The sequence below is a fragment of the Passer domesticus genome, chromosome 3 (genome assembly GCF_036417665.1).
Source record: "Passer domesticus isolate bPasDom1 chromosome 3, bPasDom1.hap1, whole genome shotgun sequence".
Lineage (NCBI taxonomy): Eukaryota > Metazoa > Chordata > Aves > Passeriformes > Passeridae > Passer > Passer domesticus.
The window spans coordinates 23,092,249-23,110,679 of record NC_087476.1 but is presented as its reverse complement, the minus strand read 5'-3'; the positions used below and the strand labels follow the sequence as shown (position 1 = coordinate 23,110,679).

Below are 18,431 nucleotides of genomic sequence, written 5' to 3'. Positions count from 1 at the left end.
GGCCAAAATTAAAAAAGCAAGTGTTTATTAACTGCATAGGTAGTATACCTCTCAAATTCATTGGCAAAGCAGAGTGGATAAGAAAAAAATCCTCTGTACCTAGCACAAAAGATGTCAGGAGTACTTGAGACAAGAATTCTATGGGCAGCTATTAAAGAAATAAATTGTATCTTACCCAGGAAATGCCCCATTCTGAAAATGGCTGGGGGTTCAGGAGACTGTTAGGAAAAACATGTCCCTGTGCATGGTCTTCTGTTACTCTTTCCTGTGCATTTGTCTCTAGCCACTGCTGAGACAGAAGATTGGCCAGATCTGAAGTGGGCAGTTCTTAAATACTTGCGACTACAAAAAGAAAGAATTACATACATAAAACAGACTGACATCAACATAAGTGATGGAGTAAATTTTTTGTCCAATAATATTCAGAAGTTTGTCTTCTGTGAAGACATTCTCCCACAACATTACACAACAGAAATGGAATTTTCTGTGTCTCTAATATAGAGGTATCATCACCAGTGTTAGGGATCCAATCTCCCAACATTTGTTCCAAATTAAGACTGCTTTGCATGGAATTGTTTCATGTTCATGTTCCCTCTTTCCTAGTTGTCTTTCTATTTTAACAGCTTACCTTAAATGTCAGTGATCACAGGAATCATCTTATTGCTGTGTTCTCATCAGGTGGAAGAGTATGCACTGCAATATTAAGTTTTACTATTTTTTAAATTGAAAATAATTAACATCAAAACAATGTCTTTTGAACGAAAAGATAGTGTAATGAAAACTGGAAGATCATCTACAGTGAGGCAGGCATACGAAAATTGGGCAAGTAGAAGTACATTATTAAAATTCATACAGGGAAAATGCAATTTTACACCAGACAGAAGGAAAGAAAAATATACATACAGTAATGTCAAAGAAGACAGTAAGCAGAAAATCAGAAATTATTTTGCAAGGCCACACTGCAGCAAAAATAAAGTGAATGCCATTTGCTGTCCACACACTGGCATATCATGCAGCATTGACAGAAAATAATAAACTCCAAAAACCAGGGAAAGCTGAGAGACAGTGGTAGGAGAGGAAAGTTGTTCTGCTGCTAGTTTTATCCCTGGACTTATTGCTAAGTTGTCTCAGCCGCTCTGATAATTTCAAATCACTGACCATTGAAACTGCATGTTTTGCCCTTCATTTGGTAGACTAAATCTTTTGTATTGACAATTTTTATGCCTTAGATTTCTAGTTAAATAATTCCCTGAAATCTTTGAGGAAAATTTCAGGTGACAATTACCAGGATACTCTTGCTGAAAGAAGTACTAAGATTAAGAAAGGATAAAATGGCTGTGTGTATATATATATATATATATATATATATATATATATAAAATCTGGGGGTTTCTGTAGTCTATTGAAGATAAAGAGAAATACCACTTGAATTTGGTAATGTATTTATTGCCTTATAGTATAGAATTTATTACACGTGTGTGTGTGTGTGTGTGTACATATCCTGCAAACAGATCACCATACCCCTCAAAAATAGATTCTATTATCTATATTGATTTATGTAACTCCTTACTCTATTATTAGCTTTGACTGATATAACTCTTCATTAGTTATGGATTTACATATTCAATGCTCCGTTGCCAGCAAGCCAGAGCCAAGAAGCAAAGAAAATGTCATGGTGAAGTTGTTTGTTTTTAGATGTTTGTTTTGGTTTTTTTTCATTTTCACATTTTGGAATACTTTTCGTCTGTTTCACAGTTCCATGAATAAAGCTCATTTATATAGTGTGAATGTCACTTGCATGGGAAAAATGCCAGAACCAAAGACTGAAGTGGAGATGAAGTAATAAAATATGAATCATGTGAACCACAGAGAAGTGGTTGAATTTAAAACAACTCTTGCCCTGGATGGCCAGTAGAGGTCATTTTGGCTATCTGTCCAATTACAAAAATGGAACAGGCAGAGAAATGACAGCACATAAAGAACAAAATCTATTCAGCTTAGTCCATAAACACTTTAGAGACCCGGTGTAGATGTGGTAGAGCTACAAAGGGCTTCCTGGAACAATGAAAGTCTTATATGCTCCAACTTACTGATCAAAAAATATTCAGAACCAGTCCTACACTAGCAAGATCTCAACCTACTTCATTAAAAATGAGAAGGATATTCCAACTCCACCCTTTAATGGAATTTTGTTAAATCAGAAGTCTTGGAAAGTATGTTCAAAACCTGCGAAGATACTGAGCTTATTCAGTCAGAACTTGGATTGTTTCTTCTCACACAAAATCTGTAGAATGTAGAAAAACCCCAACTCTAATGGCATGGTAAACTAACTCAGTATCTTTTTTATTTAAAAAGGTTTTCACAGATTTTTCAGAAATAAAACCACTTTTGTAGAAATTTCATTTTACCATTTTTAGTACTACTTTTTTTGATAAATATGATTGGGAGCCACTTACAATTCAATTTCTATGAAAACACTGCAGAAGTAGCAGATTCAGGTAGTTAACTAGGGACAGGATTTCATGAGTTTCCCATACAAGTTTTGATTGTGTAAGTGCAATGGTTACAATACTCTTGGCATGTATTAATACAGTCATTACAAAAGGATACTGTGGTTTGATGAAGTGGTTTCTTTGTGGGTAAATATAGTGCTGTACTATAAGAATCCTCTCCAGTTTGTGACAATTGCTTCTGGTTTATGCTAGTCCAGTAGTATAAAGAAATAACATGCTAACTTGTAACAGATATAGTCTAAAAATAAAATGCCAAAAAAAGGAGAAATCACTTAAATCTTTAAACAGTATTAGACATAGTAGAATAATTTGATTTCAAACATTTTTTCAAAGCCTAGGACAGTGTGTTCTTGATGTTAGATTTTTTTTTAAGCACAATAAGTAGGTTGTAGGATTTGCGTTGGAGATACCATATGGAAAGCACTAATTTAATGGGAAATGATAATCTGTGAAATGGATTCATGATTCATGAGTCACAATGCACAATAACACATGCCAGTAATTTACTAAAATACAGTATGCACGTATGTATATTAATTTACACATGTGCATATATCCAAATTCTTTGTTATTTAGTTGCTGTTAGAGTCCTAACAGAAATATAGTAATTTTTTAATGTAAGAAACAGCACATTTAAGCATTAGGACAACTAGCCAGGTCTTGGGGTTTGTGCTCACAAGAAACAGTTTTGCATAACAGTTACAATAGAGAGCATGGGTAATCTCTATCTACACTTGTTCATTGTGTAGATTCTAAATACTTCCAAAGTTCAGCCATTGGAACATATTTTTAGTAAGAGTCTTACAAACAGAGATGTCAGAAGGAGGATCTGAGAAAAAAGAGTATTTCTTGATAAACTGAAATAAACATATCTCATTTAGAAGCTAAAGCAAAATATGCTCGTGAAGCCATTTGGTTGTATTGATGCCTGCTTTAGGATGAAATGCCATATCCTTTCTCTATAAGTAAAAAGCAACAATATTGTCTTTAGTTGGTCCTGAGTGAATTTTTAGTTTTACTGTAATCAAAGTCCTTATTTTAGTCTTCTGGAAATGCAGACATTTATCAGGCTAAGAAGGGGCTTTTTGTTTTCTAGGAAGAAGTAACTTAGTGTTGAAGGGGCCTCTTTGTTAATGAGATCCATAGTATAATGATAGCTGATAATATTTATGAGAGATGGAGGCTCTTCAGTGAACCTACATGCTGAATCACTAATAAAACCCAATTAGCCGCTTAGATAATTCCCCTTTAGTCATCGCTCAGAGAACAGAAATCATGAAAGCTGGGAGAGGATCACAACTGGGTCTACTGCAATGACAAGAGATAAAATGGTGCTGGATCTTTGTTGAAGTCTCAAAGGACAGTAACTTAAGTGAATGGATTTTAGTAAAGGCTCTCTTTAATGAACCTATTCAGTGCTGAAATCAATGTGTTATAATAGCATATAAGTGGTACTGTGGTGAGTGGGAAGAGCACAGTGAGGGGTATGAGTGTAGGGGTGACTAGCTACCTGGAGGCAACAGCATCAAGATTAGAGGGAATAGTGCTGCTGGGAGCAGCAGGCAGGAGCATAAGCCTGGTGAGAGGGGGTGGTGGTTCACCTATGCATTTATGATTAGAGGTTGTGGCAGTTAGAAATTGTGATGCAGTAACATCAAGGTACCTCTACATGCATAGGCATAATTTTCTGATAAAAGATGTATGGGAATCTGTCTGCATGCCCGCTAGGATAGTACTGAGTACTAAAAAAAACCTGAGTCACATGTATTGGAAAGGTACAACCTGGAGAAATGCTTTCAGTGCAGATAAAGTGATAGTGTGAAAAAAAAACAAAGGGCAGCCAACTCACAGAATTATGGCCTTTGAGCTAGTGGTTTATATTCTGGAGCAAAATCTTAAAATTATGACAGATAGCTTAGTATGCTACATCAGGAAAGCAAAAGAAAAGGTAGCACTTAGTAGGTAAAAAAAGAGAACAAAGAAGAATGAGAAGATTTCACCTTCTTACAAGGCATCTGCTTACGGCCACTGATAGGAGTCAGGATGCTGAGCTTGATGGGCTGTTCTTCTGTTTTCATATGCTCACAGCTGGGTGAGAAAATTTAATCAATGGTCTTATGCCTACTGTTCTGCAGGGCTGTGCTCTCCCATCACATAAACACTAGCTTCATTCATTGCAGCTTTGTTTTCCACAAATCAATGCTGTGTCACTTTTCCTTTTCATATCTTTGGTTTTAACTGTATACATATGGGTTTGGCAAGAAAGGAAGTGATTATTCAGGGGATCCACCTGTAGATCCACCTGTAGATCTGCTGTTCACTACAAACTGGCCTGATACCTGCAACATCTGAAAGAGGTGCTACAGAAATCTGAATTTTAAATTTACCCAAGTACATGTTAAAAGCTTGCAACTTTTCTGTCAAGCAACTGAAGTACTGTTAGATAAGAAAGTTATAATGAAATTCTAATAAAATTTATTTACCGTAAAAGCAAGGAGAACTCTTGGTCTGTTACCAGCTAGCTTCCTTGCAACTCTGAATGTGCCTTTATTGAATAGTACATTTTAATAGCACACCAGCGCAATGCCCAGACAGGAGACTTTCTGATTTTCTTTTGCATAAATAAGCATAGTATTCACAAAAATATGGATCGAGAGGAAATACATTATTGTCTAAAACATTTAGAATTTATCTATTTCCTAGTTCACAAAATCTCAGCTAATAAATATGAACCATTTCAATGAGAGTCAATATTAATGATGACTGGATTTGTTTGATTTATATTTCAAGTGTAGTCACTTGCATGCACTATTCAACATCTCAGAAAATGAGTGCAGGGTAAGTGGAGGAATTATTAGCATCTTGCTCTGTCTCTACCTGTTTTCGTGAAACTTGCTGGCACTTATTGCCTTTGATTCCCCTACCACATTGCTAAATTTGGTTAAATTTATGCAGTAGGCTCAAAAGCTACTTGGAATGGAAACAATTTTGGCAGAATTTTGTACAAGCTTCTTTCCTTGGGAACCAAGCTAAAAACTAGACATTCCCTTGGATTTGCTCATTCTGAGCAACCCTCTGACGCAGAGATTATTAATTAAAAATACGACAGAGATGACAGGAAAATCATAAGTACTTCTGTTCATACACCTTCGTTTGCACTTGTTAGATGGTATTTGACTCCATGAATAGTCCCTCAGAAAGCATGCTGGCATCAGCCATTTGTATAAGACACTGAGAATCTGCCTTAGTGTAAGAGAAACATGACTCTCTGCAGCCGTTTAAATCATATCAATAAAAATGAGATTACTGAGTTGAAACCCTTAAAGTGCTAATGTAATTGGCAAAATTCCTGGAGATTTTTAATAAGACCAGCATTTCACCATAGATGTGTTGGCTCTCCTTGATTTTCAAATAAATTACAGAGCATTCCCATTCATGTTTGTGTTGACTTCCCCTAAGTATTTATGAAGAGATTAGGATAGACATTTTCTGTACTTGTTGCCTAAAAAGTGCCTGCAAGTTTTATTTATTTCAGTAATTCACTGTCCATTTTAATGGTGTGTGACCGGCTATATTTTCTTCACTGGACAGATATTTCTTCTTAACAGAGACAGTGAATAGCGAGTAATGCACTTGATAGGGATCGGTAGCGCTGTCCTAATTAACAAGATTAAAAAAATTAGTTGTCAGTATAATTTGAGAAGGGAAAAAAATCAAGATGCCATGAAAAGCAGAAATTTATTTATTCCCAGAACTTTTCTTAACCTGACTACTTCTGAAAATAAGTATGCAATACTCTCCCTTTGTTGTATTTTATTACATCTGTTGTTCGGAAACTTCCCATTTTGTTGCTCAAATCTTGTATTTTTCTCATCTTTATGGGCTTTCACATATTTGCCATTACTGCTTTATGTACTTGTAATGTTTATGGACTCACATGATACAGAATCTCAATTTATCATTATCATTTGCTGTTTTAAACATGATGTATTATTGTAAAAGTGGAAGATAAAATCTCCACAGAAAACCTACCTTTTTACAGTAAATTGAACTTTTTTTGCTGCTTTTGATGTTCAAATAATGCATTTTTTATAATTTTGTATTTAATAAATGTCTGAAGGTAACACTTTCATTTTACCTGCTGCTGGCATTTTCTGGAAGCTAGGTAGTGAGACAGATGAAGAACAAGATTTTATTTTCAAAGAATGGTAGACAAGTAAAAATAACATCTAACTGCCAGTGGTGTCTCTTCAGATAGTAACACACATTATCCCCTGGCTATATCATTGTGCGTAAGACACTGGCTGAGTCCTTAGGGAGATCCTCCAGAGGTTCAAGACAGTGGTTTTGCCTCTGGTATCACACAGAGCACATGTCAGATACATGTCACCTCTCTCCCTGTGCCGCTGCTGGCAGTGGCAATGCCTTTCATACCCTGAGATGGTTTAAAGTCCTTTTCAAATCACGCCTGGCGAAACAACAAGGTTTGAACAGCAGGTGAGGGAAAGAGGAACACAACGAGAGCAGGTGCTGTCACAGCAGCCAGCAAAGCCAGGTGTGCACCCACCGTGGCACCACCTCAGTCTCCACCTCCAGATGGCAGGTGCCCCCTTCCAGTGTCTCCAGCAGCACCCGCCATCCACAGCCCCTGACAGGAAGCCTGGAACTGCCAACATGGCTTTTCTGTGGAGAATATGAAACACAGCTCGTCTGCTTGTCTTTGTAGAGGGGAAAAAACAAAGTGCCTTAATTAATAAAACAAAGAAAAAAGTTATAATGTAACAACTGTCAGCAAATATGACCTTCACTATTTTTGAAGTCATCCAGCTTTTGAAGTCAGGCACCATCCATGCAGTGATGATACAAGGAGCGGTGGTTCTGTGCCTGCAGCACTGGGAGTTGGGATGCCTTCCTACATCTCTCTGCCGGCTACAGGCACCAAGTTTAAACATGTTTTCTGTCATCACGTCTGTAAATGAAGACAGATGTATTATGCTGTCACTGCAGGGAGCATACAAGGATGATGTTTGGTCTCCTCTCCCGGGCAGAGAGCCGTGTGGCACAGCCCGGGGACATCTGGCCTGCCATGGCACCACTGTCCCACTGCTGCCTGCCCTGCTAGGCCCTGCCCTGCAGGTACTGAGGCTTCTGAGAGTGAGCATGGCCCAGGAGGGTTGTTGTGGAACAGCCTCATCCCAGGGGCTTGGCTGCTTCCAGGCGTCATGTCCAACTGCACGTCCTCTCCAGGTCAGTGTTCCCTCTTGGGCCTGCCTTGCTCAGAGCTTTCTGTGTGACTTTGGCTTTCTCTTTATTCAGCTAGACTGTTCGCCAGGGCATAGTGCTAATAACATCAAAGTCACAAGTTTGATCCCTTCATTCACTTGCGAGTTGGACTCAGTGATCCTTGTGGGTCCCTTCCAAGTCAGAATATTTTGTGATTCTATTACTTGAAAATGCGTCAGTGTTCATATAACAGCACAAACAGGATGGTTGCCCCATCTTTGCCACCTTGACCATGTTTCTAAATGGGTGGGAGGCACAAGGGTACTTCACCAGGGATGGTGGAACCTATCCTCACAACAGCAAAACCCCCTCTCCAGATGTGTTTCATGCTTAAGCGCAGCTCACCACTGCCCTTGGAAGAGGAAACCCTAAGTTCTCACTAGGGAGTGGATGCTGGACAAGATAGTCGCCTCCATCAAAAAACCAAGAGAGCTACCACTGCTCAGGATGCCATTGTGACTCTGCATCACTTCTGTTCAAAATGCCAGCACAGACTGTTAAGTCACAGTTTTCTCTGACATCTTGGAGTCTGTCATTTAGCAGGTTCTGTGTCCATTAAACACATGCCTTACTGATATCAAGTAGTAGAAGTAGAATTTTACCCTGAGTGTCATGTAGTGCTAAGCCTTGCAAGTATTTATTACATCCACACTTACTTTTACCAGATAAGCCTGTCATCTCATCAAAGAATTTTCAACAAGACCTGTTTCCAGGATACTACAGCAGTTAATGCATCTAAGCTCTTTTGAAAACATGCCAGGTATCTATCTGAATCTTTGTGCACCACCTATCTATAAAATCTGGGTTTTGGTCTTCTATTATAGTGGAGATTCAGTTCTATGAGGTGTATTTTTAGCTTTTTATTGCTGATCATAAAGTCTCCCAAGAACCTATTATATGAAAAACAAAATGAAACTATATTTTAAATGCATCAGCATCCCCTAAACCTTACTATTAATTACAGATAACCAGCTAACATTGTTCGAGATTTATTGAATTCTATTTCTACAATACACAACTCGACTGAAGTAACTAATAAAATGAAATGTAAGAAACCCCAAACTAAAACAAACAAACAAAAACAACAAAAACCCCAAAATCCAGCCTTATATCACATTTAGCAATTGATTTGAAAGTGCCTATAAGCGTTTTCTGTGTTGGTTGACTGTACAAACCAGAAGGAAGAATTAATTAAAATTTTTATGTGAAAAAAATAGCTGAGAATTGTACTTGAACTTTGTAAAGGTCATGATGTAGGTCAGACTGACATAAAGCCTCATCTTCAAGGTATTTGACCACATGAACAGCTTAAACTTCATGTTTAATTATAGATTAGTAATCCTGTAAGTCACACTTAACTTATCACTCCTGAAATATTTCTTGAATTCCTACTCAGTGACTGATGTTACAATTCAGTGTGTGTGCGGAATGCATTTTTCAATCTTACTAGGCCAGACCAAAAAAAAAAAAAAACCAACCAAAAAACAACAACCAAAAACCCAAACAAAAAAAAAAAAAACCAAACAAAAAAAAAAAAAAAACCCAACAAAACAAAGAAAAAAACCCACAAAAAAGCATTTAAGTTCAGGACGGCTAACTCGAGACCCGATGTTCAGCCAGAACCTGGTGTTCCTGGCTTCTAACACCTACAGGTTCCTTACCTTTTAAAGTCTTTGAGGAGCCACAGCACAGCTGCAGCTATGGGTTCAACAGTGTGGTAGCAAGGCCATTGAGAGACCTAGAAATTATGTGTGGGAGGTTTAATTTAAAAACATGAGACACTTGCTGTACACTTATATGCCAGAATTCAACAACAGTATAACTTTTAACTATATTCCTGTTTTGGTTTTTTTTTTTTTTTTTTTTTTTTTTTTCTAAAATGAAGCACTCTGAGCCCATAGACTTCCGTGTAATATCTTTGTATAAACAGAAATGGAAGGTGTTGGAGGCATTTTTGTCCACAGTCTGAGGTGGTTTGAACTCAGATTTCTCAGCTTCTGGGGACATTTCTGTAGAGAAAAAAGAGGCAAGAAGCAGAGATGCTGTACAGACCGATGGCTGGGACACTCACTAAATGCTGGGTCTCATCCTTCCTGCCATTATCCCTTATGAAACTTATATCAAACAGATATTGCATAAAATGCAGGAATAGACCTTGAAACAGGATTGAGACCAACAGCAACTTCACTTCCCCTCTGGCTGTGTCTGAAAAGAGATGAGTGAGCACTGTAAAATAAAGGATCTCTTTGCCTCATCTGGCAGGCCTGTGTGTGCATTTCCTATGAGGGAACAAAGTACCTAAATGTTAAAACCGTTCTGTATGAACAGGGTAAAAAACAGTCTCCTGTGTATCTCGTGCATGTATACTCTTGGGTTTTTGTTAAGCAAATAGTGCACTTTGTAATAGTATTTTCATAAGAATCAGTTATCTCTTAGTCCTCAGACCCTTAAAAAGGTTGAAATTTTTTTTTTTTTTGTCATTGAAACCTCTTCCAGTGAAAAGAATTTTAATAGTCTTTATAAGCAACAGGTTCCCTATTGTAGACTAAATGTGCTTTCTCTGTGTTTGACTTTCACAAAATGCCCATCTCTTCTATAACAGCTCACAGACTTTGCAACCATATTTATACATTTTACATCCAAATAACTCCTTGGGAATTTTGGTCAGGCAAGACTTCTAATATTTTCAACATAGATTTAGCTTAACTTAGAGGACTAGCTTCTTCCATTGAGAAGGTGCACCAGCTGATTAGGAAGAATATGACTGATAAGAGGGGTTTGCAGATACTGTAAATCTGACTTTGCCTCTTTCTATTTTCATTGCCTAAAATACCCCTTGGAAAAGTCACATTTCGCCAAATAAAGTGTCTTCATTATTTTTTTTTTTTCAGAGCTTCTAAGTGTATTTAAACCATATAGGTACGTGGATGAAAAATGTCAGGTTTGCAGGCAATTAGATATAATGCTAGTAAGTACAACTACTTCTTAATTTCTCCTTGTGCTGTTCAGGCTTTTTAGATTCCCATAGGAAGGACAAATCCACTTTAGTCAATAGATAGAAGCCAGCAGAAAAGAAGTATTACAACCTACTGCTATTCCATCAGTTTCATTTCCTTCCTTAGGAGACTTAAGTATCCAGCCATATAGATCTTCACCTTTCAGTTCAGTCTATCTAAAGGTTTCTAAACAGTTATGATACAGCTTTCATTTCAGTTTTCACCTTTTTCTTCTTTTCATGTTTGGTCTCTGTAATAGCTCAAACAACCCTTTTGCTTGACAAGGCATTTGTAAACTTACATCTTTCTCCTAATGCACTGGGTTTGAAGTCTCTTCTTCCTTTAGTTTGCTAAGGCAGCCTATCTATCTCTGAAGCTTTTCCTAGAAATCACTTCTTCTAGCTTGTCTTATGTTACTATTTTTGTTCTTTGGCAACCTCTGCCTACATCAGTGGTGACAATATTGTGGGAGAAAAGACCAAATATCCATATAAGTTGCAGAAAGGAAGCATCTGATATGGCAATGTTGGAACTTTACAAGTGTGGTTTTTCCTTTTCACATATTTCTTCCTTTTCCACAGTGCCCATCATCATTTTTTTATCATTAATTGCCTAATTTAGAGTTTAACTGTGCTTGAACAGAGATTTTGGACAGAGGAGAGCTGAGTGTTAACATGATTCAGGTAGAATCAATACATCCTGAGCTTCTGTGATGTATAGTCTCAAAGCTTCCTTTGTTTAGAACACATACTGACCTGCCTGTGATGTTCTGCTCTAATTCTGCGGGAAGAAGTGGTGGCAGCCATTGCTTCAAACCATTAGTCTTCATTTGAAAGAGTGGGGGATGCATATCAATACTTGTAATCACCTTTGTGGCACCAGGGAGGCAAAGCTGTAAAAAGTAAGTACTTTCGTAATGCTGATAGAGACAGGAGAAAAGAATTTTACTGTGTCCTCTGGCCAAGCTCTCTTAGGCCCACCAAATAAAATTACTGTTATCAGTCACATAAATTTTGAATGGACCCTGAAATCAGAGTTGTGGAACAGTTAATGTGAGCTGGTGGTTGTCGGTGCTTTTGAACCTCTACCACATTATGCATATTGTTATCATTATTTACATACATGAATTCACTATTTGGATATTAAGAAGATGAACATTTTTAGTATATGCTACATAGCCTGTGTAAGGTGCAAATCCTTACTTTATTTTCTTTAACAGAATTATCTGCAAATGACATTAGAAATGTCAAAACTTTTTTATCTCCTTGGTGTATGCACAGGAAAAAAATAAAGAAAGGCAATATTTATTTTTCTGAAAATACATACATATAATGTCTTCTAAATAAAAGTATTTGATATTTACAGTGAATGCCATGTGACAGTGTTCTAATTTTGTTGAAAGAAGTGTAAAATGAAAGTTAAAAAAACCACCCTAACCTCACATACCCTTGATTAACAGTGGAACAAATGGTTTTGCTACACATACATATACTACTATTTAAAGGTTGGCCATTTTGTACAACTGGAGGGCAACAGTTCCCATTAGCAGATCAACCCATTTTAAACATAGTAAGTATTTATTCTAGACAGAAATTCTTGCTTCTGGAATAAAAATGAGTCTTAGGATATTAATCTTGTGTACAGGCAAGCCAAATATCTAAAAGAAAAATCCATCCATCTCATTATAGCAATATTTCTCTAAATTAGCAGTAAAGAAGAAATTGTCTGATTTGGGTGGAATAGATATTGAAAAAACTGAATGAATCCTATGGCTGAATAAACTCTTTTCGATTTACATTTAAGATTCTGTTGGATCTTCTCTGAGTGCCTTCACATCACTACTTGAGGACCAGAAAGATAACATACAGAATCTCTTTTTTTGGTTAAGACATACTGTTTGGAAATAAATTAGAAAGGCCTGAAAGGAAAAATTCATCTGTATGCTGTGTGCAATCGTTAATCGTGAGAGAGGGAAGATAAATGAACCAAAACAAAGATATATTTTTTGAGGATGTTAAATCAGTAGTGTGCAAAAGGGGCAATTAGTAGTATTTTTCTAAGAGCAATTTAGATTAAATAGCTGCTGTATGCTATTTTTATTCCATGCCTGAGCTGTCTCTAAAGGAATTTTAAGAGAGCATATATTCTGGTTGCCTGTGTTTTTGAAACCAAGGTAGAAAAAGACTGTAGCCTGTTGCAGGCATAATGTTCTAAACATTCATGTGCTATTAATAGATTAAGTGGGCAGGAATTTCCTACCCACTGCAGTTTTTCTCTATTTTATTGCTTCCAGTGGTTGATAATTTGCATTTTATGACATTTCATAATATATGCTCCCAATTAAAGGAAAATAGGATTTATTTTTCTTTTTAGACAGAATTAGTGTTGGTTTATGTGGTAAACATCCCAGCAAAATTTCCCCCTTGTCTCTGTGCTCCAGGTCTCTTGTCATATTCAATACCATTCTTTTCAGCATAATCTTAATTAGTTTAAAGTCCAGATTTTCTTTTGCTACAGTGAAAAGCTTGTGCTCAAACTGCTTGAGGTTTTTAAACACAGTTCATGTCTTTGGTCTTTTGTGTGCCTATTTTTAGCTTAAGCTAGTAGATTTGAATACTTGTCCCACCATATTCATAATATCATACAACAGACATTGAGTAAAAAATTCTATTTTCTGTATGGACAAGAAAATGTAATGTTCTTCTACACCAGTTTCACTTCCACTAGTCCCTCTTATTGCTTTATGATGTTGCGGCAGCAGCGTGTTTACTGATTAACATGATTAACACCTACAGTTTACAAAGACTAGAAACTTTGTGTTAGATAGTCTTCTTGTGTACCTCTCCATTTTGATTCCATAAAAGGATTTTGCAAGTTACTGGTAAAATCTCAATTACCAGTTTTCTTCTTCCTTTTGAGAAAGGCATGACTGGCATGATGACCACCTATCAAAATCTGTCTCATATTGAAGTACCCTCCATGCTAAAGTTTGTAAAGCTACTGTACAGTCACCACTGGTCAAATCTAGTCTGACAATCTTCTTGTCAGTAATTGATTGCATAAGAAATAACAAGTGTTTGAGCATAGTATAAGGCCACGTTGTTCTCAATATAATATTAATATTTCCTTGACTGGGTCAGGTTACTCTATATTCAAATTATTAGAACTTCTGTTCTAATGTTGCTAAATGTGTAGGAAAAGCAGTGACTTTGGGCTGGACCACCAAAAATTGACGTTTACGTGTGAGTATTAAAATGGGCATTGCAAGACTAGAAGTGTACCTGGAAATCTATCAAAGCTTGATTGTTTTTGGTTCTCCAAAGATCACAGATATATACGTTTAAGAAGATGTTTAACACTGTGACTTGGCAAGCACCAAAGTACAGCAGATGTGATTTTTACAGGTTACTTGTGGCAGCACACACTAGGTCAAGAATTTGGACAAGTTTAACACTGTGAACTGCATTTGTGATGCTAAGAGCCCTGTGCAGACATACAGATCTGCTACTTGCCCTGGAGGTTCAAGTTTCCTTATGAGTCCTGTCATTGATTTCCTTTATGCCTTAAGGAAGCATTTTTATTCCTTACAAGCAGTTTTAAGTAGTGAAGGAAGGAAAGTGCAGGTTTGTTTTCTTCTCTAGACAAACTTCACGAAGCAAGTAATGGTGGATGAATTAGACAGTGTTAGTGATAAATAATGTCTAACTTTGGTATCTGTGAGCTCTGCAGTAAAAGAAAACCTGCCCATATGCACTGGGGGTGGAGAGAGAAGGTTTTATAACAGATTTAAAATTAGAAAACAAAATGGCCTGATTAACAGCAGTAGGAAGAGTTCTGCAGAGGATGAGGGGAGAAATTAACGGATGACATTCAAAGGCAGCTGTGAAGTATGAGAAGCTGCAGTACGCGGAGGTAGTCAAATCTAGCAGTACAGAGAGTTCTGAATGATGCTGGAATAAATGAAGAAATCTGGGTGGGGGGATCTTTCAAGTGGTGGATCATAGCTAAAAGGTGGATCACCTCTGCTTACACAAATAGTAAGCCAGTAGACTCCATCCTCAAGTAGAGCACTATATTAGTATTAGAAGCAGCCGATATTTAGGGAATGTGTACGGAGATATTTCAAGCAAACTGATAATGGTTTTAGCATGTGCTGGGGTTTTTTTTGGAAACAGAGTGAGCCCCACCATTTTAGAGTTCAGAAAGCAAATGTAATTCACCCACTTGCTATTTCCATCTGAGACTAAATCTTTCCATGAATTCCACTTACCTTGAAATAAGGGAAGGATAAAGGGCCTTCACAAATGTGCTTTCTAATGGTTAGAATCTGGATACACAGTGCAGGGAATGTGGAGAAGCGGTGTTGCAGAGCTGCAGTATAGAAACTTCGGCCTTAGTCAGGATCCCGAATTAGGCTTTCCTGCAGGTAGCTTTCCAGCAAAGGATCCACTATGGCAATGAAATGGACTGCACCCTTTCTTCTTGAGCCCCAGACCTACCCTTACTTGTGCCAACAGCACAAGGAGGCAACATGGCGTGCTCATGTCCAAAGCAGGTTGAGAAAGGAAAATTGCAGGTGATTACAAAGCAAAAGTGAATGTACACAGACACACTGTAAAGGCCTCTTCATTTCTAAATACATTACAGCTTTCAGTGGATAGACATCCTACCAATAAATTCTGTCTTTACAGCAGAACTGCAAGAAAAATAGTATTTTTTGTGATAGACCAGTCTGGCTTCTAGTGAACTATTCTGATGGATGTGGTTGCTAATGACAGGAAAAATCATACAGGTTTTTTTTCATAGTAGGTATAACTAACTAAACCAAGAAAATAGATCACTAATAAGGGAATATTAAATCCTGCTATGAAATTACACCTGCTCTGGTATGTAACCATATTTAACCATATTTAACACCTAAATATGGATGCATTATAACCAATTTTTCTTGGTTATGAGTATATCGCTCCTTGATATGCAGTATTATTACTTTTTGATTAATAAAGAAATAGCAATACCAGTAGAAATTAGGATTTCCGATTTGTTTCTTTCCCTTCTTTTCTCTCTAGAAAATATAGATTTCATATATGAATATGGATAAAACTTGATTAAGAATTCAGAAACTTTTTTTGCCCCCAAGTTACCTGCAGACATTCAGTTCATCCAGATTCATGAAGGCAGATGGACTGTTCAGCCAAGTTCAGTAAATAACTATCTCAAAACTGCAAGAAAGTGTGGGTCATGTAGTTTTGCTTTCCTTGTAATTTACCTCTGTTAAAACTAACTACAGGAAAGACACTGTTTTTGTGGAAATGAAAATAAAAAGAAGGTACACATTTTCATGGAAGGTGCTCTTAATTGTTTATTCAAAAGCATTTAGAAGCTCCTTTTCTGTTGTGCATTTACACCATTCCTGCACCTGTCTTTCACTACTATTGATTTCACTACTATTTTCTAAAGAATCAATAGAATACTACTATTGAGTATCCCAATACAATCCAAATATTGTGACTATATATTTTCATTTAGACCTTTCCATCAGATACCATCTAAGTTCAATCATAATCAGAGATTTAGTTCATTGTCATTAAAATATTAAGTCATTGTTCAGCCTAACCTGTTTTGGTTTATTATTTGATAATCACAGTAATTCTTATGTTGCTTAATTTATTCAGTTGAGATAGGGTACTTAATACTTCAGCAATGTAAATTATTTCATTATTTAAATAAAATCCTAGTGTAATAGCAGTAACATTTTCATATTGAACATATATATTAGGCATTTCCTTAATTTTTAGATGTTGAATGTTTCATACACAGGCCATAATTGTTTTGTATATTAATATTATTCCATACATTTTTCATTATGAACATTTAACTTTGGATTGTCAATTGCCATCTCAGTTTTGTAATTTGTTAAGATATGTTCTGTCTGCATTAATCTGCTGCTGTCAGCAGACCATGATTTTAACCATTTTGCAAGTTATTTAAAGATTTATGTTATTACCCATAACAAGAAAAAAATTTAGAGTCACTTTTTAGAAGTAGGCTTCTAGAGACTATTTTTTTTTAATGTGACTTTTCCAGATAGACTGTCATCCTTTTTATTTTTCAGAAGAATTATTTTTATGACTGAAGTTTCTTTTTAATTTTGGAGTTTTCCATTTTAAAAGTATACAGAGAAATTTGATAGCAAAATAAGTCATGTCACATTCCACATTCAACTGAAAGGATTTTTTTGGCTAGTTTAACTAGTTGTCCTGAGGCCTTATGGTTTTCAGGTTTTCTGAAGTTTCTCTGGTATGGGCTCTCTGTTCCTGAGTTTTAGTGCTTGAATCAATTAGATCTGAGTAAAGATTTCTCAAAAAACTGAATATGGGATTGCAAGTGTAAACGAGCACTGCAACTCACCAAGAGAGAATTGCAATGGTTGTCTTTCATTGTCTAAATGTCAACACATTTTAAATAAAAGACATTTGCTTGGCTTAGTATTGAATACTTTTTCACTAAATACTTAGGAAGTTCTGAGGAAATAAACTGACATGGTCTATTATCTACATTTACTTAGAACTCAGTAAAAGCTTAAGGACTTGCATGTAACATCATAATGCATTTCATTATAAGGAATACTTAGTGTGTACCTATAATAATCTGTGTAGCTTTTGTGATGATGACAAGGCATTTGAAGGAAGCTTTATTACACAGTATGCATATTTTAAATTTTATATGGTTTCTCTGCAGAATTTTAATCACTACTGTAGACATGAGGATCCCAGTACTCCAATGAAGTAATGACCTCCAGGCACTGATTCTCTAAATATCAATATTTTGTTCTTTATTGTAAATGCTGTTTTTAGATGATTGCATTTAGCACAGCTGTAACTAACATGATCAAAATGTAGTGATTCTGTATTTCCTAGGAGGTAAATCCATACCTCAGTCATGGCTGATGTGTAACTTTTTTTTTCCTGGAAGCGATCCTCCCTGTGTTTAGTGACAGCTGTGCTGTTACCCACCTGTAGTACTTTGGTAGTGAGAACTTAGTGTCTGCCCACTTGCCTCAGCTCAAGCTGAACTGAACCTTCTGTCTATGTTTTCCTTTGTAATTCTATTATTTTCTACTTTGTAACAGTAAATATTCCACCATCTTTGGATGGCATTCCTGTAGCTCATACAGTATTATTCAAGTAGAAGTCCCTACCCAAAGCTGACAGCAACTTCAAATAAGAACGGAGAAATCTGCTGGAGAAACAGGTGCTTTGTCCTTGTAACTCGGCCGGAGCAGAGTCTTTGGAATCTGGATTCATCTGGATCACCACGCAAAGTTCGAGCTGGTGTTGCAGCGGCGGTGGGCTCGCTGCGGGAACGGGCCCGTGCCAGCTCGGTGCCGGGGAGGGCCCGTGCCCAGCTCCGTGGCTCCCCGCCGTCCTCCGGCAGGGCCGGGGCCGGGGCCGGGCAGCGGGGCCCGGGGCAGGGCAGCCGGGGCCGGGGCAAGGCAGCGGGGCCGGGACAGGGCGGCGGGGCCCGGGGCCGGGCGGCGGGGCCCGGGGCCGGGCGGCGGGGCCCGGGGCCGGGCAGCCGGGGCCCGGGGCCGGGCAGCCGGGGCCGGGGCAAGGCGGCGGGGCCGGGGCCGGGCGGC

The 18,431-nt window shown here is 37.5% G+C and overlaps 1 protein-coding gene and 2 long non-coding RNA genes across 15 annotated transcripts in view; 2 read left to right on the top strand and 1 right to left on the bottom strand.

Annotated features, from left to right (window-relative positions):
* CSMD1 (CUB and Sushi multiple domains 1) overlaps positions 1–18,431 on the top strand; it is a 1,052,894-nt gene that overhangs the window by 52,741 nt on the left and 981,722 nt on the right. The window contains exon 1 of one of the 3 annotated variants that reach the window (XM_064412133.1): positions 7,628–7,760. The exons of the other annotated variants lie outside the window; for them this stretch is intronic. Within the exon in view, the coding sequence (XP_064268203.1) occupies positions 7,736–7,760 (25 nt within the window). The 5' untranslated portion in view covers positions 7,628–7,735. Of the gene's footprint in view, positions 1–7,627; positions 7,761–18,431 lie in introns of those variants that run through there. 3 annotated transcript variants of the gene reach the window in all.
* Positions 1,437–18,181, bottom strand: LOC135296141 (uncharacterized). 11 transcript variants are annotated; one of them, XR_010358193.1, is made up of 9 exons: positions 17,728–18,181; positions 15,937–16,014; positions 15,063–15,331; positions 11,094–11,684; positions 9,458–9,534; positions 8,142–8,686; positions 7,316–7,482; positions 7,081–7,196; positions 1,437–6,170 (listed from the first exon to the last, which is right to left on the bottom strand). It is a non-coding gene; the product is annotated as an uncharacterized LOC135296141 (long non-coding RNA). The 11 variants fall into 11 exon arrangements; XR_010358189.1 differs by lacking the exon at positions 1,437–6,170 and adding an exon at positions 6,680–6,981 and having other exon boundaries at positions 9,458–9,805; XR_010358194.1 differs by lacking the exon at positions 1,437–6,170 and adding an exon at positions 6,680–6,981 and having other exon boundaries at positions 8,067–8,686.
* On the top strand, positions 8,419–11,826 carry LOC135296146 (uncharacterized). The gene is made up of 3 exons (XR_010358202.1): positions 8,419–8,556; positions 10,688–10,764; positions 11,535–11,826. It is a non-coding gene; the product is annotated as an uncharacterized LOC135296146 (long non-coding RNA).